Source organism: Nicotiana tomentosiformis, chromosome 1 (assembly GCF_000390325.3).
Source record: "Nicotiana tomentosiformis chromosome 1, ASM39032v3, whole genome shotgun sequence".
In the NCBI taxonomy this organism is placed as follows: domain Eukaryota; kingdom Viridiplantae; phylum Streptophyta; class Magnoliopsida; order Solanales; family Solanaceae; genus Nicotiana; species Nicotiana tomentosiformis.
In genome coordinates this window covers 120,839,163-120,863,807 of record NC_090812.1, presented here as the reverse complement: position 1 = coordinate 120,863,807, position 24,645 = coordinate 120,839,163, and the positions used below count along the sequence as shown (strand labels likewise).

At 43.4% G+C, this 24,645-nt stretch overlaps 2 protein-coding genes and 1 non-coding gene across 3 annotated transcripts; 2 read left to right on the top strand and 1 right to left on the bottom strand.

Moving 5' to 3' along the window:
- Positions 1-6,514: 6,514 nt before the first annotated feature.
- LOC117275217 (small nucleolar RNA R71) lies at positions 6,515-6,621 on the bottom strand. The gene has a single exon (XR_004505377.1). It is a non-coding gene; the product is annotated as a small nucleolar RNA R71 (small nucleolar RNA).
- Positions 6,622-7,363: 742 nt separating this feature from the next.
- Positions 7,364-8,026, top strand: LOC138909064 (uncharacterized). The gene has a single exon (XM_070200114.1). It carries the CDS (start codon positions 7,364-7,366, stop codon positions 8,024-8,026), a length of 663 nt encoding a protein of 220 aa, XP_070056215.1.
- Positions 8,027-10,913: 2,887 nt separating this feature from the next.
- On the top strand, positions 10,914-11,543 carry LOC138909063 (uncharacterized). The gene has a single exon (XM_070200110.1). It carries the CDS (start codon positions 10,914-10,916, stop codon positions 11,541-11,543), a length of 630 nt encoding a protein of 209 aa, XP_070056211.1.
- The last annotated feature ends 13,102 nt before the right edge of the window (positions 11,544-24,645 follow it).

Sequence of the window (24,645 nt, the reverse complement as noted above, 5' to 3'; positions counted from 1 at the left end):
GAAGCTTAATGAATGGCTGAAGTGCACTAGTTCTGGTGCAACCGCACCTGCGCAAGTTTGACCGCAGGTGCAGGCCCGCAGAAGTGTGAGGCCAAGCGCAGAAGTGGATCTGAAGGAGGTGAACAGTGGTCGCACATGCGACATGAAGGCCGCAGAAGCGGAGCCGCTTTTGCGGGAGGATGATTGCAGAAGCGGAGAGTGAGGGAACTGAGATGGCCGAGGTTTCCGCAGAAGCGGACGAGTGGGCGCATAAGCGCTTCCGCAGATGCGGATAGATGAGCGCATGTGCGATATCTGGGAGTTTAAGTGAGCTTCGCAGATGCGGAGTTTTCACCACAAAAGCGGTAACACAGAAGCAGAATTTGGACCACAAAAGCGGAAACACTAGGCAGATCATATTAAATCGAGGGTTTGCCATTTTCTTCATATTTTGAGATATAGAGCTCGGATTGAGGCTAAAGTTTGAGGGTTTTTCAGAGGAAGCACTTGGATAAGGATTCTTGACTTGTTTTTGATTAATCTCTACTAAGATATCATATATTCTTCATTTAATTAAGGCGGTACCTCGGGAGGTCCCCCTGTTATGTATTTACATTTGGGACTACAAGGCGGTACCTAGGAGCGCCCCTGTTGTTTACCTTTATTCGATGTGTTGTTACCTTTCTGCAACTTCTCATTGTTTAAATTCCCCGTCATTTCATTATATTGTTATATCTTCTGCCTTGCTTCCTTTTATTCCAGTAGGGCCCTAACCTGACCTCGTCACTACTCTATCGAGGTTAGGCTTGGCACTTACTGGGTACCATTGTGGTGTACTCATACTACACTTCTGCACATCTTTTTGTGCAGATCCAGGTTCTTCCTACCAGGACAAATGCCAGTGAGATAACCGTGCGTGGAGACTTCAAGGTACTTCTGCCAACATCCGCAGACCTCGGAGTCCCCCTCTATCCTTATCATGTACTTTTCTTCCTTATTTTCCTTAGAATCTGATGTATAGAGACACTTACTATTTCTCTTAGAACTTGTGACTTATTTCTACCAGGTTTTGGGAGTTGTAATTATTTGAATCCAGTTTTTTTATATTTATTTTATATGTTGGGGCTTGAGTTCAGTTTATATTCTGTTATTCCACACAAATGTTAGGCTTACCTAGTCATAAAGACTAGGTGCCATCACGACATCCTACGGAGGGAAATGTAGATCGTGATAAGTTAGTATCAGAGCTTTAGGTTCATACGTGTTATGAGTCATAAGCAGATTTAGTAGAGTCTCGCGGATTGGTACGGAGACGTCTGTACTTATCTTCGGGAGGCTATGGAACTGTTAGGAAAAGCTTCACTTCTTTGATTCTTTATCGTGCGAGATTTTGACTTCGGACTCTAAATCTATGTCTTTCTAATCTCTCATAGATGGTGAGGAGACGCACAGTGATCTGATGATCAGACACCCGCACCCCCTGCTAGAGCTGCGAGAGGCCGGGGCCGGGGAAGAGGCCGAGGATGTCCACATGGTGTAGCCAAAACACTCGCACGAGCTGCTACAGAGGAGCCACCAGTAGCTCCAGTTGGAGGGCAGGCACCTGAGACACCTGTTATTGCACCAGCCCTTTAGGAGACTCTCGCGCAGTTTCTGAGTATGTTCAGCACGTTGGCTCAGGCAGGGTTGATATCACTTGCTCCTACCATATCTCAGGCCGGGGGAGGAGAATAGACTCTCGTCGCCTGTACCCAAAGCAGCGATTCTAGGCCGAGCAGGTTCCCGAGGTCATACCGATATAGCCGGTAGCTCCAGTTCAGCCTGAGGTTAGGGCAGCAGTTTTTGAGGGGGAGCAACTCAGGATCGAGAGGTACAATAAATACCACCCTCCTACTTTCAGTGGATTGGCATCAGAGGATGCCCGGGGTTTTCTTGAGGAGTGCCACTGTATCCTTCATACTATGGGTGTTAGAGTCTAGTGGGGGATCTTTCACTATGTTCCAGCTTAGAGGAGCGACCTATCAGTGGTGGCGAGCATATGAGTTGGGTAGTCTGGCCGAGACAACTTCACTCACTTGGACTCAGTTCTCAGATATGTTCTTGAGGGAGTATGTTCCCTAGAGTATCAGAGATGCATGGCGTGTAGAGTTTGAGCAGTTGCGCCAGGGTTCTTTGACCGTGTCAGAGTATGCGGTCCGGTTCAGTGATTTGGCCAAGCATGCACCAGCCTTGGTTTTTACTGTTCGGGAGCGGGTTCATAGATTTATTGAGGGGCTCAACCCCAATATTAAGTTTAGCATGGCCGGAGAGCTGGATATAGACATCGCATACCAACAATAGGTAGTGGGGATTGCCAGGAGATTGGAGGGTATGTTGACTCGGGAGAGGGAGGAGAGAGAGACGAAGAGGTCTCGAGAGTTTGGCACATACAGTGGTACTCGTGCCCCAGCTGCAGCTCGTTAGGGTAGGGGATATGTGGGTTTCCCTATTCATTCAGCACTTCTAGCAGCCAACGGTGTGCTCCGGCCACTCCTAGGCCCCAGGCTCGTTATTATGCACCGCCATTGTCTCGTACAACTCCTGCATAGGGTGCTTTCAGCAGTCAGTCCAGCCGATCAGGCCCGAGCCAGTCGCAACAGCCATGTCCTCGGAGATCTTGTTTTGAGTGTGGTGACACTCATCATGTGGCGAGGGATTGCCCCAGACTCAGGAGGGGTACACCTCCACAGACCACTCAGGCACCGCGTGCTCTACCGGGTCCTTAGGCTATGGTTATAGCATCAGCTGCTACCCCACCTGCACAACCAACTCGATGTGGAGGTCGGACAGGTAGAGGTTGCCCTTGAGAGGGAGTCCAGGCGAGATATTATGCCCTTCCTGCTAGGACGGAGGCAGTTGCATCCGATTCTGTTATCATAGGTATTGTTCCGGTCTGTCATAGAGATACATCAGTCTTATTTGATCCAGGCTCCACTTATTCTTACGAGTCATCTTATTTGTCCCCGTATTTGGGTGTATCTCGTGATTCTCTGAGTTCTCTTGTCTATGTGTCTACACCCGTGGATGATTCTATTGTTGTTGATCATGTGTATCGGTCGTGTTTGATTGTTCTTAGTGGTTTTGAGACCAGAGTCGATTTATTATTGCTCACTATGGTGGATTTCGATGTTATTTTAGGCATGGACTTATTGTCGCCCTATCACGCTATCTGTGATTGTCACGCCAAGACGGTGACATTGGCTATGCCAGGTCTACTACGGCTAGAGTGGAGAGGTACCTTTAATCATGTTCCTAGCAGGGTTATCTCATTTTTTAATGCTCCGCGAATAGTTGAGAAGGGGTGTGATACATATCTGGCATATGTGAGGGATGTTAGTGTTGATACTCCTACCGTCGAGTCAGTTCCGGTAGTGAGGGACTACTTAGATGTATTCCTGGCGGATCTTCCGGGCATGTCGCCCAACAGGGATATTGACTTTGGCATTGATTTGTTACCGGGCACTCAGCCCATTTCTATTCCACCTTATTGTATGGCCCCAGCAGAGTTGAAAGAATTAAAGGAACAGTTGCAAGAGTTGCTCGATAAGGGCTTTATTCGACCCAGCATGTCGCCTTGGGGTGCTCCTGTCTTGTTTGTAAAGAAGAAGGATGGTTCTATGCGAATATGTATTGATTATCGCCAGTTGAACAAGGTTACAATGAAGAACATGTGTCCATTGCCACGTATTGATGACCTATTTGATCAGCTTTAGGGTGCTAGAGTGTTCTCTAAGATTGACTTGCTTTTAAGCTATCATCAGTTGAAGATTCGGGAGCCAGATATCCCGAAGACTGCTTTCAAGACTCGGTATGGTCATTATGAGTTCCTTGTGATGTCTTTTGGGCTGACAAACGCCTCAACAACATTCATGCACTTGTAGTATCGAGTGAGGGGATCAAGGTAGATCCGAAGAAGATTGAAGTAGTGCAGAGTTGGCCCAAACCGTCCTCAGCTATGGAGATCCGGAGTTTTCTTGGCTTGGCGGGGTATTACCATCGATTTGTAGAGGGTTTCTCATCCATTGCTGCACCGATGACTAGATTTACCCAGAAGGGTGCTCCATTCAGGTGGACCGAGGAGTGTGAGGAGAGCTTTCAAAAGCTCAAGACTACTTTGACTACAGCCCCAATGTTGGTGTTGCCTACTGGTTCGGGGGCCTATACAGTGTATTATGATGCGTCGCGTATTGGCCTTGGCGCGGTGTTGAAGCAAGGGTGATTGCCTACGCATCTAGACAGTTGAAGGTGCATGAGAAGAACTATCCGGTCTACGACCTCGTGTTAGCAGCTATTGTTCATGCCTTGAAGATCTGGCGGCATTGTTTGTATGGTGTCCCTTGTGAGGTCTACACCGATCACCGGAGTCTACAACATCTGTTTAGATAGAAGGATCTTAACTTGCGGCAGCGGAGATGGTTGAAGCTGCTTAAGTATTATGACATCATCATTCTCTATCATCCGGGAAGGCCAATGTGATGGCTGATAGTAGGCTATATTTATGCAATTTAGACACTATTTACACACTAATGTAGCCGCACTTTATTGATATTTGAATGCTAAAAGATAACAAAATGATCTAATTAAGAATATGATGCTTTGCAGGATACTCCGAGCTAGGAAGGAGCTAATGAGTGTTTTGGAGTCAACATGAGTGTGAAAGACCAATTGAAGGTTAGCCCGGTCGAAAAGGAGCGAGAAAAGCAAGCGAGACGACCCCTCCAGGTGCGCGGCCGCAAATTAGCCCGCGAACTCAAGGCAGTGAGGCAGTGGAAATCCGCGGCCGGATCCGCAGTCGAATCCGCGGCCGCGGACGGGCGAATGAAAGCCAAACACGCAGGGTTAATTATGTAATTTCCTAGGCAACTAACCTAAACCTATATGAAGCCTAATCTCACCCAGAAGTTAGACATAGCTGGTTTTTAGAAGATTTTAGAGGCAAGAACAAGGGAGAGAAGACGGATAATTTCCTAAGAGTTTTTCATCTTCTTCTTCATACTTCTCTTTGTTGATTATGAATTATTTTAGTGATTTGTTTTCCATTAGTATGAGTAGCTAAATCTATTATCTAGGGTTGATGGAACCAATTGTTGGATGAAATCTTGACTCTATTTTGTTATAATTGAGCCATGTTTGTTCTATGATTGTTCAACTACGTATTGTATTATGGTTAATTGAAAGGGCCCTTGATTAATCGTGTCTAGTTATCTTGTGTTGCTTGAGAAAGAACACTTGGTTAGATTGTTGTTGAACAACACCACTTTTGGGTAAGTTAAGAGATTAATTACTTGAATTTAAAAGTGGGGTTAGAAATAACGAAGCATTGGTGGGACAATTCTGAGTTGCATAAATTGTTAACTAGAGTAGTTCGAGAGAATGCTTCTACTAAATTATCGTAATTGATCGAGGGATAATTACGGTAGCCTGAAACTCATAATCCTCATAGAGTACTACAGCGAGATTATAGCTAAAGAGTTAAGAATTAATCCGGCAATTGGAGAAATCAATATCCCTAGATCCTTTTACCTTGAATTCAATTTTAGTCTTGATTATTGCTAATTTTATTGTCATTTTTTCTTAGCTAAATAAATTCCATTGATTATTCATAATACTCTTGCATCCGGAAGTTGTCTGAGCTTATCAGTAGCATTATTTAAAGTTGTAGTAAATAGGTTAGTTCCCCGTGGGATTCGACTCCGGACTTGAACTGGGTTATATTTGCAGCGATCGCTTAGTCGTTTTTACAAGGCATAGTTGGGCGTGATCAAAATTTGGCGCCGTTGCCAGGGAACTAACAGTGTTATTTATTACAACTTAGAAGAATTGCTAGGATTCTTAGTTTAGATCGATTTCATATGGTGTTTAAAGTTTTCCGTTGAAATTCTCACGTTTGAATTCTCCTGTGACTCAGGTGTATGCCTAGAAGCTCTTCGAGGATCGGTGAACTTTTTGAAGGACTCTTAGACCCCGAGAAAGCATTCAAGGCATTAAATCGAGCCAACAAGAAGAACAAATAGTTACAACAAAAACTCACACTCAAAATTGAAATGGACAACGTGGACGATGTCAACGGAAACAATCGGACTAATCGGGTTGACCCAAACAATGGAGTGGTGGAACCTCTTGTGACAGAAGCTACTCTTTATGATTGGGCACAACCAACTGTTGATAACCTAGCCACCGCCATTGTTGTACCTCAGATACAAGTGGAGATATTCCAGATCACCAACAACATGCTGCATTTGTTGCAAAATAAGGGATTGTTCTCCGGGTCATACATTAAAGACCCACAACAACATCTGAAGAATTTCCTATCAATATGTTGACCCAAAGACAGCCGAATGTGACTCCTAAAGCCATCAAGCTATTACTGTTTCCATTCTCTGTGACTGGAGAGGCTCAAACTTGGCTGAATTCGCTCCCAATAAACTCCATTGCCACTTGGGAAGAATTAGTCAAAAAGTTCTTAAACAAGTTTTATCCTCCCAACAAGACTGCAAGGCATATTGATGAGATATTGCAGTTCAGGCAGAAACCAACTGAGACCTTGCAAGAAACCTGGGAGAGGTTCAAGGGTATACTAGTGAAGTGTCCACACCATGGCATTCCAGATCAGATGCTGGGACAGAGATTCTACATGGGTTTAGCAGACAGTTTGAAGGCCAATGTAGATGCTTCTGCTGGGGGTGCATTTTTGAGCAAGACATTCACAAAGTGCAAGATTCTTCTTGACAAGATGGCTCACAATTCAGGCTGGATGGCTAGAGATACGACACTTACACCAATAGTACATTCTGTTGCTCTTGACCCAAACAATTCCCATGCAGAGAACATAGCCACTCTCATGACTCAGATGAGCATACTGACAAAGAAAATTGATGAGATGGGTACAAAGCAAGTGCACATTGTTGATACAACAAATGGAGGATTGTGAACTCCTTGCATAAACCAGTCATATGTGTGCTCGTGGAGTGGAGAGAATGACAACCAGGGCTTCAAAGAAGACATGAATTATGTCAATAATTTTGGAGGTCAGAGGCAAGGTGGGCAACAATGGGGACCAACACCAAACCAGCAGTACAGACCCAACCTACCACAACACAACCCCAATTCTGGAGGTGCACGGCCACAAGGTTAAGTTGTGCCTTATCAAAGGCAGCGGGGCTATAATCAGCAGCACCAGCAACAGTTGGCCTACCAACCACCTCATCAACAACGGGATAATAACATGGTAAAAATCAGGGGTATGCTGCAACAACTCATTGGAACAAATGGTAAAATGTAAGAAAAGTTAGCAGCACATGATTCAGCAATCAAAAGCATTGAAACTCAAGTGGGACAGCTGTCTATGGCCTTGAACAATCGCCCCCAAAGAACATTGACTATAGATACAAATATTAACCCAAAGGAGCAAAACCCAAATCAGCTAATGGCAGTGAGTCTCAGGAATGGAAGAGATTTAGACAGAGAGCAAGCAGTTGTTCAATCTAGGATAGAGACTACGCCAACTACTCCAGTTACATTAGAGGCAGATAGGTCAGTAGAGCTCATCGAGGTGGTAGTTAAACAGGCACATATTGATAAGGGTAAGGCGAAGAAATGTGAACAAGTCTCAGAACAGGTGGCACCTCTTGTGCCAGAAGCTTCCAACAAAGAAAAGACATCAAGTAGTGGACAGAGGTTGACTCTTGCACCATTCCCTCAGAGATTGGCAAAACAAAAGAAAGATGATCAATACAGGAAATTCATGGAAATGCTTCGACAGATTCAAGTGAATATTCCAATGATGGATGCTTTGAGGGAAATGCCAGGGTATGCAAAAATGATGAAGGACCTAATGTTGCATAAATTTGACTTCCAAGACCTGTCCACTATAACTCTGACACAGACCTGCAACACGGTAATGACAAGACCTATGGCCCAAAAGGTGTCTGATCCAGGTAGCTTCACTATCCCATGCACTATTGGGAGTTATGCTTTTGCTAAAGCATTGTGTGACTTGGGGAGCTAACATAAACTTGATTCCCTTGGCAATCTATACAAAACTGGGCATTGGCAGAGCTAGACCAACCTTAATGTTGCTGCAACTGGCTGATCGCACAGTCAAAAGACCGACAAGAATTCTTGATGATGTGCTTGTGCAAGTGGGAAAATTTGTATTTCCTGCAGACTTTGTTATTCTTGACTGTCATATGGATGAAGAGATACCCATCATTCTGGGAAGGCTATTCTTAGCCACTGGGAGAGAATTAATTGATTGTGAGACTGGAGAGTTGAAAATGAGGTTGAACAATGAAGAAATAATATTCAACGTTCAACAATACATGAGAAGACCCAGTGAATTTTCAAACTGCTCACTAGTGGAGGCCGTGGATGTGATACTGCAAGAAGAGGATGAGACCCTTAATGTCAAGGATCCACTAGAAGCCTGCTTGATGAGTTTGGAAGAGATGGACGGTGAAGGGTTGGCAGAGTGGCTCATGGCTCTCGAAGGTCAAGGATTCTGGAAAAGGGAACCTCAATTAGAGCCCCTACGCTTAGAAGAGAGAGCAACACCACCTGCAAAACCATCAATAGAGGAGCCACCACAGCTGGACTTGAAACCGCTTCCAGCCCACCTCAGGTACGCTTTCTTGGGGCCTAATTCTACTTTGACTATTATTATATCATCTGGTTTGCTAGCTGTGCAGGTAGAGCAACTATTGCAGGTATTGCAAGAATGTAAGACTGCCATTGGTTGGACCATGGCAGACATAAAAGGTATCAACCCAGCCTTTTGCATGCACAAGATTCTTCTGGAAGAGGGGCGCAAACCTTCCAGGGAGCATCAACGACGGCTGAACCCTAATATGAAGGAAGTAGTAAAGAAGGAAGTGACCAAGTGGCTAGATGCGGGTATCATCTTCCCCATCTCTGACAGCAACTAGATCAGTCCTGTCCAATGTGTACCGAAAAAGGGAGGAATGACGGTCGTACAAAATGAGAATAACAAGTTGATCTCGACTCGTACAGTCACGGGGTGGCAAATTTGCATGGACTATCGGAAACTGAACACAGCCACTCGAAAGGACCATTTCTCATTGCCTTTCATTGACCAAATGTTGGACAGGTTAGCTGGGCGGTCCCATTTCTATTTCTTGGATGGATACTCGGGGTATAACCAGATCTCAATAGCCCTGGAAGACAGAGAGAAAACATCCTTCACTTGTCCATATTGCATCTTTGCCTTTCGGAGAATGCCCTTTGGACTTTGCAATGCACCGGCTACATTCCAGCGGTGCATGTTAGCCATTTTCACTGACATGGTGGAGGATATTATGGAGGTGTTTATGGATGATTTCTCCGTGGTAGGGAATTCATGTGAAGATTGTCTTCACAACTTAATAAGAGTGCTCGAAAGATGTATGGAAACAAATCTGGTGATGAATTGGAAAAAGTGCCATTTTATGGTACAAGAAGGAATAGTGTTGGGGCATCGAGTGTCCAGCAAGGGCATTGAAGTCGACCATGCTAAGGTTGATGTGATTGAGAAGCTGCCACCGCCCACTTCGGTAAAGGCAGTGAGAAGTTTCCTTGGGCACGCCGAGTTCTATAGGCGATCCGAGTTCTATAGGCGATTCATTAAAAAATTTTCAAAAATTGCTAACCCCTTATGTAAGCTGCTTGAAAATGATCAGCCCTTTGTGTTTTCTAATGATTGCAGGTTGATTTTTGAGGAGCTGAAGAAGAGATTGGTGACTGCACCCATCATAGTTGCACCCAACTGGGAGCAACCGTTCGCGCTCATGTGTGACGCCAGTGATTATGCTATAGGAGTAGTCTTGGGGCAACACAAAGACAAGATGATGTACCCGATTTACTATGCAAGCAGGACGCTCAGCGGTGCACAACTCAATTACACTGTAACGGAAAAAGAAATGATGGTTGTAGTGTTTGCCTTCGACAAATTCAGGTCGTACTTAATTGGTTCAAAAGTTATTGTTTATACTGACCATGCATCAATTAGGTACTTGATAGAAAAGAAGGAGCCAAAGCCACGCTTGATTCGCTGGGTTCTTTTGCTACAAGAATTCGATCTGGAAATCCGTGAGAGAAAGGGGACGGACAATCAAGTGGCAGACCACCTCTCATGATTGGAAGGAGCTGAAAAGAGAATGGAGGTTGAAGACATAACAGAGGCATTCCCGGATGAACAGTTACTTGTTGTGACAATGGAGGAGACGCCATGGTATGCTGATATTGCTAACTATTTAGCAAGCGGTATTATACCTTATGAACTCTCCTCAATTCAAAAGAAAAATCTCTTTCGCGATTGTCGAGCCTATTATTGGGACGAACCTATATTGTTTAAAATATGTGTAGATAACATGATCCGGAGGTGTATCCCCGAGAAAAATCAACCTTCTATTTTGTAGGTTTGCCATGCTTCACCATATGGTGGACACTTTGAAGGAATCCGGACAGCAGCAAAAGTGTTGGAATCAGGATTGTATTGGCCTACCCTGTTCAAGGATGCCCATGGGTCAAAAGTTGCGATGAATGCCAAAGGACAGGCAACATATCTCGCTGTCATGAGATGTCGATGACCACAATTCAAGATGTGGAGGTTTTTGACATGTGGAGGATCGACTTTATGGGGTCATTCGTCAGCTCGTATGGTAACAAATATATATTGGTAGCGGTTGACTATGTCTCCAAATGGGTCGAAGCGGTGTCTCTCCCAACCAATGATGTAAAAGGGGTAACAAGTTTCCTAAAGAAAAACATCTTCACACATTTTGGCACCCCCGAGAGCTATAATCAGTGATGGTGGAACCCATTTTTGCAATACAGCATTCGCATGTCTGTTGGAAAAGTATGGAGTTCGCCACAAAGTAGCCACACCGTACCACCCACAGATGAGCGGGCAAGTTGAAGTGTCCAATAGGGAATTTAAAAGTGTCCTGACAAAGACAGTGAATGCAACAAGGACTGATTGGGCGAAGAAGCTGGATGATGCATTATGGGCGTGCCGCACAGCATTCAAAACTCAAATTGGTATGTCACCGTACAACTTGGTGCTTGGAAAGACATGCCACCTTCCGGTAGAGCTCGAACATAAAGCACTTTGGGCACTGCGGCAGTTGAATCTAGATATAGAGACTGCATGCACTAGCATAGTCACTGAGTTACATAAGCTCGAGGAATTCAGGTTCCATGCATTTGAGAATGCTAGATTATACAAAGAAAAGATGAAAATGATTCATGATAAGCACATCTTAGATCGGAACTTCAAGCCCGGAAATCTAGTGTTGTTATACAACTCAAGATTGAGATTGTTTCCGAGTAAGTTGAAGTCCCGATGGTCAGGACCCTTCAGAGTGGTGCAAGTGTTCTCAAGTGGAGCTGTAGAGATTGAATCCGAAGATGGGATAAACAGGTTCACTGTAAATGGGCAAAGGTTGAAACATTACCTTGGAATGGTCGAAGAGAAAGGGGATAGAGTGGTGATAACTTTGGAAGAGCCCCAGTACGCGGACGAGGAGTGATAATGAAAGCCTGCATCGTGCCGCGATGTTAAATCAGGCGCTTCCTGGGAGGCAACCCATGGTTTGTTGTAAATCGTCATGCCGCGACGTTAACTTAGGCGCTTTTTGGAAGGCAACCCATTATTTTCTTACTTTGGTTGTTGTAATTGATTTTGAACGACTTTGACCGATCTACTAGTGTGCAGGGCAAACATTATGCACATCAGAAGGATTCGGGGGTCGAAATTAACCCAAGAATAGGTAAAAATACGGCAAAGACAAAAATTGGCTAGAGACGGAGATCCGCGGCCGCGAATTGGACTGCGGATATGGCCGCGGATTTTGGTCTATGTTTTGTTCCCTGTCACCGGCAGTGGATTGGACCGCAGATATGGCCGCGGATTTTGGCCTGTGTTCTGTTCCCCGTCCGCGGCCGCGGATTGGACCGCGGATTGGGGCGCGGAATTTTGGTCCCCCTCTACCCAGAATCCGCGACCGCGAATTGGACCACGGATCTAGGCGCGGATATGGGGCGTGCCCAGGTAGGGTTTTTTTTTTTAATTTTTAGTCAATGTTTTTTTATTTTTCCTAACTTAAACGCCCACCGCCCCCACTTCACTTCCCACTTCCCCTATTTCTCTTCTTTCCTTCCTAACTTCAATTCCCCAAACCCTTCTCCTTCCCCCCACAACTAAAACAACCCCCCTCCCTTCCCCCATATTTTCCTTTTATCACAAGGCTCTTCTCCTTCCTTCTCTTCTCCACTCAACCAATCTCCAACCTCTGTTCTTCTCAAGATCTCCAAGTAAGTACATGATTTTATTCCTCTTTCTTAGTTTTTTTCTTTTTTTTTATTTTCAGTGATTTTTTTTCAATCTTTTCCCTTGCTATTGTATGTATAGGGTAGTAAAACCATAGGTGCTTTTGTCTAGGATTTGGATTATGGTTTATATGTGGTATATGGAGGCTATTTGAATTGGTTGATTTGGGGGAAGCCATTGTTGGGTTTGTGAGGAATGGTAGTCTAATTGGGTCCTTGGGTGACTTGGGGAGACATATGCACACTACCCATTTGTTGATTTGCCTTAATGAGTGTTGAATATAAATTGTGACCAATTGTGCGAGCGAAGTCTGAGTAACCGCTATTGGGTCACATATTCTGCTCTCCACTGATAGTAGTATTTATTGTGTAGGTAACATGCAACCTTCAAGGAAGAGACGTGCTACCGGAGCCTCATCAAGTGGTCATGGAGGCTCATCTCGGGGAAGGGCACCGGCCAGTGCAACTCAGTTAGATCGTACCAGGTTTGTCTCCAGAGCTGCCCAAGACTGTTTCAGTTTGAAGGCCACTAAAAAGCCTGTACCAGAAAGGGGTATTGACAGGGCGTCCCTCCAGGATAAGTGTCCTAATATGTATCAGGAGTTGATCAGGCACAAGTTGGATAACTTTTTCGAAGAGCCGGAGGAGGGTAACTTGATGCTTGTCCGGGAGTTCAATGCCAACTGCCCCGAACATAGGATAGAATATGCACTGTGCGACATACGAGGGTGGATGCCTCGATAGAAGCCATCAGGAGAGTGTATCGATTGCCTGAATTCAATGGGGAGGAGGACTTCTATGATACTTACAGGAGAGAACCCATCACATGGAACATGTTTTTCAAAACTATCTGTGCACCAGACAAAGAGGTAGTGTGGGTTGTGCGGGGATTGAAGCTACACTCTGCCTCACTCATTTTTGAAGGAAAGTGCTGGTTGTACATCATCAACAATCGCTTGCTGCCATCCCACAAAACCAAAGAGGTAAATGGTCCGAGAGCTGCCTTGATCTGGTGCTTCGTGAATAGCCACGACTTTGATGTGGCCAAGGTTATTCGGTCTGAGATGTTCGTCCGTTCACCACAGAAGAGGTATGGGTTCTTTTTCCCCTCTCTGATCACTAGATTGTGCCGAGCAGCAAGGGTTCCTGAGAACCCAAATGCAGATGGCATGGTAAAGAAAGAAGCAAAGTTTCGGGTAGACAAAGTGACCATAGGGAAAGAGCCGGTGGCACCAAGGGCAACTCACAGTGACAATTCTAATGCATCAGAAGAGGGTGATGAAGGGCAGGAGGAGGTTGAACCTGCCTCATCCCCATAGGAACAAGCTGCAGCGGCTGAAGGACCATCCCAGGTCAGACGGAGTACACAGATAACAGCCTTAGAACAAGACATGGCAGGACTGCGCACTTTCATCACGGAATTTGGGACTAGAGTTGATGCTTTGGCCACCCAAAATGCAAAGTCAGAAAAGAAAATCATGGGCTGGCTGCTTGCGCTGGGGAGAGCATGTCATCTCGACCCTGGCACTGTCTCCGATCAAGACTGATCCACCAGGGAAGTTCCTTTACCTCACATTACTTTACTTTGTATGACATGAGGACATGCCATCTTTTTAAGTGTGGGGGTGGGGGATACTTTGTTGTATGTTGTATGTAGATAGTTTTGTAGTTTATTTGTATAAATCAATTTCGACTTGGCCCGACGATGGATATCATTCGACGGGTTTCTTGAGGGACTAAAGTCGAAAGAAAAAAAAACCCAAAAAGATTTTCTTTTGTAGTAGTGTATCAATTTTCCCTTGGTTTTTCTTTAAACCACGGTTCTTTTCCAAGGATTTTGTTTGAACCGGGTGTAGTTAGCTTTTTAGTTTTAGTTAGGAACTTATGGGCTATGTGCAGAATTAAAATAGGATCCCTTAATTTCGTAATGCCTTGAATATAGCGGTTACTTTAGTGTGACGCTTAGGCTTATTTGTTGACTCTTGTAAGAAGGCCTTAAATTGTATGTTCTAAATTTGGCTTAAGTACCCTGATCTGAGTGTTTGATGATCTAATCTGGAATGAGTTATATGCCATGTGTGTGTGAGGCTTGTTATAATCTGTGCACGATATTTAACGCCTAGAACTTGCCCCGTGTGTCTGCAAAGCGAAATGGTAGTCTTGTTTAGTTTGGGAAGTGATATAGGCATTTCTTTGTTGAACCATATATATACATACTCCACCCACCTATTTGCTATGTACCATAGTTAACCCCGTTGAGCCTGTAATCCTGTTTCCTTGGCAACCACATTATAAGCCCTATCCCTTGTTTGAATTGACCATTTTTTGAACCCTTTACCTTTTGTAAGCACTTGAAATACTATGAATTTACAAAGGATAAAGTGTGGAGTAGTTGGTGGAGCTTTTGAGTGGAACTAGGGAAATAAGGAGAAAGGTATATCTTGTTGGAAAAGTCACTTGTGAAAAAAAAGAAGAGAAGAACATTGTTAATAGTGTATTATGTTGATTGGTAATAATTCTTTGGTGGCTTTTAAGGTGATTGTGCTCAAAGAAAAAGTGTGGGGGTGGTATATGCGGTGTTAAAGATGAAAATATTGGTTTAACTTAGGCGTGGACTTGATTGTAAAATAAATATATTAAAGTGCTTAGGGAGGTGTAGTCACTATTATATCCAAATATATCCTACCCAACCTGCAGCCTACATTACATCCAAATAAAGTCCTACTTGATCCTAGACTGAGTGAGCTCAATTAGTAGAGTCGTACACTACGGGCAAGCCTATGGTGCATTTTCTGTGGCACAAGAATGTCATTTCTGAGGGTGAGTGAATTCTGTTCCTTTTAAGTTCCTCAGTATATGTGAATTTTACTGATTGTGAAATGAGTCTCTTTTGTTGTGAGCAGGCACTTGATTCATGAAGGAGAGGTAAGTCTGGACCTATGAATTAGAGTAAGTAAGCCGGTTAGGAACATTCCGTGGCTAGAGGGAGTCAACTCTTGAGGTGTAGATGTTGCACTAATGTCCTCAATTTATGTGAAATATTCTTGGTGTGACGAGTAAGGAAGTCGCTCAGTGAAGTTAGGCCTCTTAGAGTGTGGTTTGATTGCTCGGGGACGAGCAATAGTTTAAGTGTGGGGTGTTGATAGTAGGCTATATTTATGCAATTTAGACACTATTTACACTCTAATTTAGCCGTACTTTATTGATATTTGAATGCTAAAAGATAACAAAATGCTCTAATTAAGAATTTGATGCTTTGCAGGAGCTACTCCGAGCTAGGAGGGAGCTAACGAGTGTTTTGGAGTCAACATGGAGTGTGAAAGGCCAATCAAAGGTTAGCCCGGTCAAAAAGGAGCGAGAAAAGCAAGCGAGACGACCCCTCTAGGTGCGCGGCCGTGAAGTGGCCCGCGAACTCAAATGCAGTGAGGCAGTGGAAATCCGCGGCCGGATCCGCAGTCAAATCCGTGGCCGCGGACGTGCGAACGAAAGCCAAACACGCAGGGTTAATTATATAATTTCCTAGGCGACTAACCTAAACCTATATGAAGCCTAAACTCGCCCAGAAGTTAGACATAGCTGGTTCTTAGAAGATTTTAGAGGCAAGAACAAGGGAGAGAAGACGGATAATTTCCTAAGAGTTTTTCATCTTCTTCTTCATACTTCTATTTGTTGATTATGAATTATTTTAGTGATTTGTTTTCCATTAGTATAAGTAGCTAAATCTATTATCTAGGGTTGATGGAACCAATTGTTGGATGAAGTCTTGACTCTATTTTGTTATAATTGAGCCGTGTTTGTTCTATGATTGTTCAACTACGTATTATATTGTGGTTAATTGAAAGGGCCCTTGATTAATCGTGTCTAGTTACCTTGTGTTGCTTGAGAAAGAACACTTGGTTAGATTGTTGTTGAACAACACCACTTTTGGGTAAGTTAAGAGATTAATTACTTAAATTTAAAAGTGGGGTTAGAAATAACGAAGCTTTGGTGGGATAATTCTGAGTTGCATAAATTGTTAACTAGAGTAGTTCGAGAGAATGCTTCTAGTAAATTATCGTAATTGATCGAGAGATAATTACGGTAGCCCGGAACTCATAATCCTCATAGAGTACTACGGTGAGATTATAGCTAAAGAGTTAAGAATTAATCCGGCAATTGGGGAAATCAATAGCCCTAGATCCTTTTACCCTTGAATTCAATTTTAGTCTTGATTATTGCTAATTTTATTGTCATTTTTCCTAAGCTAAATAAATTTCACTGATTATTCATAAAACTCTTGCATCCGGAAGTTGTCTGAGCTTATCATTAGCATTATTTAAAGTTGTAGTAAATAGGTTAGTTCCCTGTGGAATTCGACTCCGGACTTGAACCGGGTTATATTTGCAGCGACCGCTTAGTCCTTTTTACAAGGCATAGTTGGGCGTGATCAATGGCTCATGCCTTGAGTCGCAAGGCGGAGAGTTTAGGCAGCTTAGCATATCTACCAGTAGCGGAGAGGCCTTTAGCCTTGGATGTTCAGGCCTTGGCCAACCAGTTTATCAGATTGGATGTTTTCGAGCCGAGCTGAGTTTTGGCTTGTGTGGTTTCTCAGTCTTCTCCTTATGATCGTATTAGAGAGCGTCAGTATGATGACCCCATCTGCTTGTCCTTAAGGAGACGGTCAGCACGGTGATGCCAAGGAAGTCACTATTGGAGATGATGGTATATTACAGATGTTGGGCAGGCTATGTGTGCCTAATATAGATGGTTTTCATGAGTTGATTCTCCAAGAGGCTCACAGTTTGCGATACTCCATTCATCCTGGCGCCGTGAAGAAGTATCAGGACCTGTGGCAACACTATTGGTGGAGGAAGATGAAGAAGGACATAGTAGAATATGTAGCTCGATTCCTAAATTGTCAGCAGGTAAAGTATGAGCATCAATGGCCAGGTGAATTTCTTCAGAAGCTAGAGATTCCGGAGTTGAAATGAGAACGGATCACTATGGATTTCATTGTTGGGCTCCCACAGACTCAGAGGAAGTTAGATGCAGTTTGGGTGATTGTGGATAGATTGACTAAGTCAGCTCATTTCATTCTTGTGGTTACTACTTACTCTTCGGAGCAGCTGGCTCATGTTTACATTCGCGAGATTGTCAAGCTTCATGGCGTGCTCGTATCTATCATCTCTGACCGGGGTACGTAGTTTACATCGCGGTTCTGGAGAGCCGTACAACATGAGTTGGGCACTCGGATGGAGTTGAGTACAACATTTCACCCTCAGACGAACGGATAGTTCGAGCGCACTATTCAGATATTGGAGGATATGCTTCGTGTGTACGTGATGGATTTTGGAGGTGCTTGGGACCGGTTCTTGCCACTTGCGGAGTTTGCCTACAACAACAATTATCAGTTGAGAATTCAGAGGAAACTGTATGAGGCTTTGTATGGTAGGCGGTGCCGGTCTCCAGTGGGTTGTTTTGAGCGGGGAGATGTTAGACTATTGGGTACGGATTTGGTTCAGGATGCTTTGGAAAAGGTTAAATTGATTCAGGATCGACTTCGTACAGCCCAATCCAGGCAAAAGAGTTATGCGGATCGGAAGGTTTGAGACGTTGCATTCATGGTTGGGGAGTGGGTCTTACTCCGGGTTTCGCCCATGAAGGGTGTTATAAGGTTCGGGAGGAAGGGTAAGTTGAGCCCTAGGTATATTGGGCCTTTTGAGATTCTCGAGAGGGTTGGAGAGGTGGATTACAAACTTGCACTACCACTTAGCCTCTCTGCATTTCATCCAGTATTCCATGTTTCCATGCTTCGGAAGTATCATGGCAATCCGTCTCATGTGTTAGACTTCAGCTCAGTCCAGTTGGACAAGATCTATCTTATGTTGAGGAGCCGACAGACATTTTGGATAGGCAGGTTCGAAAGTTGAGGTCGAAAAACATCGTTTCAGTGAAGGTTTAGTAGAGGGGTCATCCAGTTGAGGAGACGACTTGAGAGACCGAGCATGATATACGCAGCCGTTATCCTCATCTTTTCACCACTTTAGGTATGTCTCTGTACTCGTTCGAGGGCGAACGTTTGTTTTAAGAGAGGGAGGATGTAACGACCCGGCCGGTCATTTTGAGAGTATTAGCCCTAACCACTATTTATTGCTCCCTCTATTTCATTTTTGGGTTTTGTGACTCGCCGGGAGGTTTGGTTTTTAGTTTTGGAGAGAAAATGAGACACATAGTCCTAAAAATGGAAGTTTAAGTCATAGTAATTGACAATAGGTTGATTTGTGTGAAGATGAATCCGAAATGGAGTTTTGATAGTTCCAATAGCTCCGTAGGGTGATTTTGGTCTTAAGAGCGTGTCCGGATGTTGATTTGGAGGTCCGTAGGTCATTTCGGCATTAATTGTCGAAAGTTGGGAATTTGATAATTTTTGAAAAGTTTGATCGGGAGTGGACTTTATGATAACGGGGTCGGATTCCGATTCCAGAAGTTGGATTAGGTCCGTAATGTCAATTATGACTTATGTGCAAAATCTGAGGTCAATCGGATTTGATTTGATAGGTTTCGGTATCGGATGTGGAAGTTTGAAGTTTTAAAGTTCATTCGGTTTGAATCGACGTACGATTCGTGTTGTTAGTGTTATTTGATATGATTTAAAGGATCGACTAAAACCGCATAATGTTTTAAGACTTGTTGGTATATTCGGACGGGGTCCCGGGGGCCTCGAGGTGGTTTCAGATGGTTAACAGATCGAGTTGAAGCATAAAGAATGGTTGAAGTGCACCAGTTTTGGTGCAACCGCACTTGCGCAAGTTTGACCGCAGGTGTGGACCCGCAGAATCGTGAGGCCAAGCGCATAAGCGAAACTGAAGGGGGTGGACAGTGGTCGCTGATGCGACGTAAAGGCCGCAGAAGCGGAGCCGCTTCTGCGGGAGGATGATCGCAGAAGTGGAGAGTGAGGGAACTGAGATGGCCAAGGTTTCCGCATAAGTGGACGAGTGGGTGCAGAAGCGCTTCCGCAGATGCATATGGATGAGCCCAGGTGCAATATCTGGGAGCTTAAGTGAGCTCGGCAGATGCAGAGTTTTCACCGCAGAAGCAGAATTTGGACCGCAAAAGCGGAAACATTGGTAGATCATATTAAATCGAGGGTTTGCCATTTTCTTCATAGTTTGAGATATAGAACTCGGATTGAGGCGAAAGTTCGAGCGTTTTTCAGAGGAAGCATTTGGGTAAGGATTATTGACTTATTTTTGATTAATCTCCACTAAAATATCATGTATTCTTCATTTAATTAAGGATCTGGGTTGAGAAATTTGTGAAAAGGTAGAAAATTCCTTAGGCCGAATTTTGAGGTTTTGGTCGAGAATTTTGTATCGAATTTGAGTAATTTTGGTATGGGTGAACTTGATATCGAATGAGTGTTCGTATTTTGTGACTTTTACCCGATTCCAAGACATGGGCCCTGGTCAACATTTTGGGGTGACTTTTCGATTCTTTGCTAAAGTCATAGATTTATTATTTAAATTAGTTTCTTATAGTTGTATTTATAGTATGTAATTGCTTTTGGATAAATTTGGGTCGTTCGGAGTTGGAAAGTAGAGAGAATGGCATTCTTATCGACTCATTGATCGGGATTTGAGGTAAGTGACTTGTCTAACCTTGTGGTAGGGAAACTCCCCTTAGGTTTTGGTATTGTTATGATATTTGAAATACGTGAAGGCCGTGTAAGCGAGGTGATGAGCGTGTACTCGGGTTAAATGTTGAAAAATCTGTTTTCTCGCTGAGTAGTTTTCTTTTAATTCTTTAACTGAGTTGCTCTAGCCCATGTAATCATCATGTTTAGCCTAATGTCGCATGCCTACATGTCTTAACTCTTACTTCCACTTGTGCAACATGCTTAATTGAATTACTTGCTTCCTTGATCTTGTATTCAGTCTTTAATTGTATGATTTCTTGTTGTAAACTCATTGTTCCATAGGTTATGAGTTGTGTATTTACTTTTGGGACTACAAGGCGGTACCTCGGGAGCTCCCCCTGCTATGTATTTACATTTGGGACTACGAGGCGGTACCTCAGGAGCTTCCCCCTATTGTGTATTTACTTTTGGGACTACGAGGTGGTACCTCGGGAGCGCCCCTGTTGCATATTTACTTTTGGGACTACGAGGCGGTACCTCAGGAGCTCTCCCTGTTGTGTATTAATATTTGGGACTATGAGGCGGTACCTCGGGAGCGCCCCTGTTATTTAACTTTATTCGATGTGTTGTTACCTTTCTGCAACTTCTCATTATTTAAATTCCTCATCATTTTATTATATTTTTATATCTTCTACCTTGATTCCTTTTATTTCAGTAGGGCCCTGACCTGACCTCGTCACTACTCTACCGAGGTTAGACTTGTCACTTACTGGGTACCATTGTGGTGTACTCATACTACACTTCTGCACATCTTTTTGTACAGATCCAGGTTCTTCCTACCAGGCCAGATGCTAGTGAGATAACCGTGCGTGGAGACTTCAAGGTACTTCTGCCAGCGTCGGATGACCTCGGAGTCCCCCCTCTATCCTTATTATGTTGTTTTCATCCTTATTTTCCTTAGACTCTAATGTATAGATAAACTTAGTATTTCTCTTAGAACTTGTGACTTATTTCTACCGGGTTTTGGGAGATGTAATTATTTGAATCAAAGCTTTTATGTTTATTTCATATGTTGAGGCTTGAGTTCTATTTATATTCTATTATTCCGCACAAATGTTAGGATTACCTAGTCATATAGACTAGGTGTCGTCACCTACGGAGGGAAATGTAGGTCATGATAGTATCGTAGTTTAAGACTTGTTGGTATGTTTGGTTGAGGTCCCCGGGGCCTCGGGTTGGTTTCGGATGGTTTTACGGATCGAAAATTGGCTTAAGTGTTATGCTGGTGCTTCAGGTCTGGTGTCATCGCACTTGCGGTGGGATTGGCCACAGGTGCGGAGCCTTAGAAGCGGTTAAGCTTGTGCAGCTGCGTAGATGAGGAAGGTCTGTTGGGGTCGCAGGTGCGGAAGAGGTTCCGCAGATGCGGATGCGCATCTGCGCATGGTCTACCGCAGAAGCAGATTTGGACAGGCAGCAGGGGAGTCGCAGAAGCGAAGGGAGGTTTACAGATGCGGTCCCGCAGGTGCGAGGCTGGGACCGCAGGTGCGAGAGGCTGCCTGTTAAGAGAGCTTTTCAGAAGTGCGGATTTTTCTGCAAAAGCGGATGCACAGGTGTGAGCTCAGGCTCTGTAGGTGCGGAATGCCTTGGCAGAGTTTAAAACTCGAGGGTTTCGTGATTTTTATCATTTTGGACATTTCAAACTCGGGCTAAGGCAATGTTTGAGAGGGACTTTGAGGTGTTTCTTGAGGTAAGTCACTTCTGATCATTTTTATTCAATAATATTGTTTCCCCATTGATTTCCCACCTAGTTTGTGTATTTTTGAGGTGGAATTTTGGGAGTTTGAGGCTAGGGATTTGGAGAGTTAAATTTGGAGATTTGAGTGACAATTTGGTGTTGGAATTTGGTATGGTTAGACTCGTGGTTGAATAGGCTTCCAGATTTTATAACTTTTATAAGATTCCGAGACATGGGCCCGGAGGTTGACTTTTGAGTTGACTTTTTGACTTTTGATATAGAATTTAGCATTTTCATATGGAATTGATTCCTATAGCTTGAGTTGATTATATCAAATTGTTTGTGGCTAGATTCGAGGCATTTAATGGCCGATTCGCGAGGCAAGGGCTTGCTGGAGTAGATAATTATATAGTTTGAGGTAAGTAACACTTCTAAACTTGGTTTTGAGGGTATGAATCCCTGAAATTATTTGCTATGTGATTGGTGTTGAGGTGAAGCGCATGCTAGATGACGGGCGTGTGGGCGTGCACCGTAGTAACTGTTATTTAGTCGATTCCATGGAACTGTATAGCTATCTCATCTGAATATCATTACTGTACTCTATGTGTTAGAGCACTTGGGCTGTGATTTATGCCAGAAATCATGTTTAGGCTATGTACTGGTACTATTAGGACCCACAACGATCGTTCTTTGCTGTCGAATTATTTACTTAATTGTAGTTATGTTCTCAGTCTCATTCATCATTGCATATCATATCTCAGTCTCTCTTATCATACATTTTCACATCACGTATCATTGATTTGGGCTACTTAGCATGAGTGCTGTGAGCCCTAGAGACTGGAGAGATTGATGACTAAGTGAGGCCAAGGGCCTGTTTGCGAGTGATATTTATGGCATCGGGCTGCACGCCGCAACAGGATTTATTGATTCATGCCATGATTGGCTTATTATAGCGCTTGGGCACTATCTTTCCCTCTGGAGTCTGCACACCCACAATGAGCGCAATTGCTATTGATTCATGATATTTGATTTCGACTGGATCTACCCTGGGTTGGATCTGCCCCTACAGTGCTGAGTGATTGAGTGAGAATTGAGACAGTCAGGTTGAGTACTCCGAGAGTGTGAGTACGTGAGGCTTTCATTGTGTTGCATCACATACGATATGTATATTGGCATGTAGATATAGAGATATCATATTCCTCATATCATTTAGACTTGACATATTTTATCTGTTCTGAGTTTAATTCTTAACCTGGAAGCATGTCTACATTCCTGTACCGGTACATGCAAATTATGAGTTTCTCTGAGATATTGTTATCATATGTTTTTGTAAATTTTCCGTACTGTTTAATTATGTATTTGGACTGTATTGTTCAAACTCATCACTGCTTTCAGTCCAAAGGTTAGACTTGTTACTTATTGAGTTGGTTGTATTCACGCTACACCCTGTACTTCATGTGCAGATCCAAGTGTTTTCGGGCACGGTGGTTGTTGAACTCAAAGTTTTTAGTCGTTCAGAGATTATCGAGGTAGCTGCCTGGGCGTCCGCAGACCTTGACTCTCCTCCCCTATCCCTCAGTTTTACTTATTTAGTTCTACTTTCTTAGACTGTGTATCAGACTATGTATTTGTATAGATGATGTACTCAGTGACATCCAGGTTTTGGGAAATTTTATATTGAGATGTGACGTTTTCATTTAGTTTTTATGAGGCTTTTACTTACTTAATCTTATTTCAGTATATTTTAAATTTCAAGATGTTAGTATGTGTGAGTTGTCGGCTTGCCTAGTATCATGATAGGCGCCATTACGACACTTGAGATTTTGGGTCGTGACAAACTCGAAGGTGGGAATTATAGATTGCATATAAGATTGAATAGAGTAAGATCTTGAATCCGGGCATCGAAAAATAGATTCGCGATTAAGATAGACATATGCTAATTGCCTTACTTGGTTATTATTGTAGAAACTATACATGTGTTCTAGTTAATCCTGATTCTATAGATGTATAGTATTAAATTGGCTTGAATAGGCGAGCAAGGCATTGAAAGAACCTTCAAGTATAATAAACCCTGCTAGCCAACAAATCAGATACCTTAAGTAGTTAATTCAACTGGAAAACTCAACAGGATGGACATTAATCTCATAACCCCGAAAATATCTCTATCTCAATAAATTTACTCCTAAGTTATATGTGTACTTGCGTGTGCATGTGCGTGTGCGTTTTCATTCCTTGTGGGAATGATACTTTCTCATCAATTTATTACTTGTCGACCGCGTATACTTGTGTATGCGTTTGGCCCTGACAAGTTTTTGGAACCGTTGACGGGGACTTAAGAATTAGCTATCTTTATGAAAAGTTGATATTTGTTATTTGTTCAAGTTTTGATTTTTCTTTTGTTGTCTCTGCATCTAAATGTGTTTCCCTCAAGAATCCATAGGAGAAAAAGTTTAACGATACCCTCATATATGATCCAGAAATAGAAAGAACTCTTTATAGGTTAAGAAGGGAGGCTGAAGCTAGAGCTAGAATTGCAGAGTTAGGTATCGTAGTCCAACTACAGCCAATCGAGATGGCAAAAAACAACGAGCGACCAGTGATATAGGCCGCAAGTCCTAATCTTGCTAGCATGACTTAAGCGATCGTGAAGCCTAACATTACTGGTCACTTTGAGCTTAAACAGTATATGGAGCAGCTGATTCGGTCCACGAGGCAGTTTGTGGGTTTCTCTCATGAAGATCTGCAAAGGCACATCCAGAACTTCTTGAAAATTACTAAAACTTATAATTATCCAAATGTTTCCAAGGATTATGTGAGACTGACATTGTTTTCCTTTTCTTTATTGGGGGAAGCGAAAGAATAGTTACAAAAGGAGCCTGCTAATTTGATCCGCACTTGAGATGAGTTAGCCTGAAAGTTTTTGATCAAGTTCTTCCCCACAAAGAAGACAAAG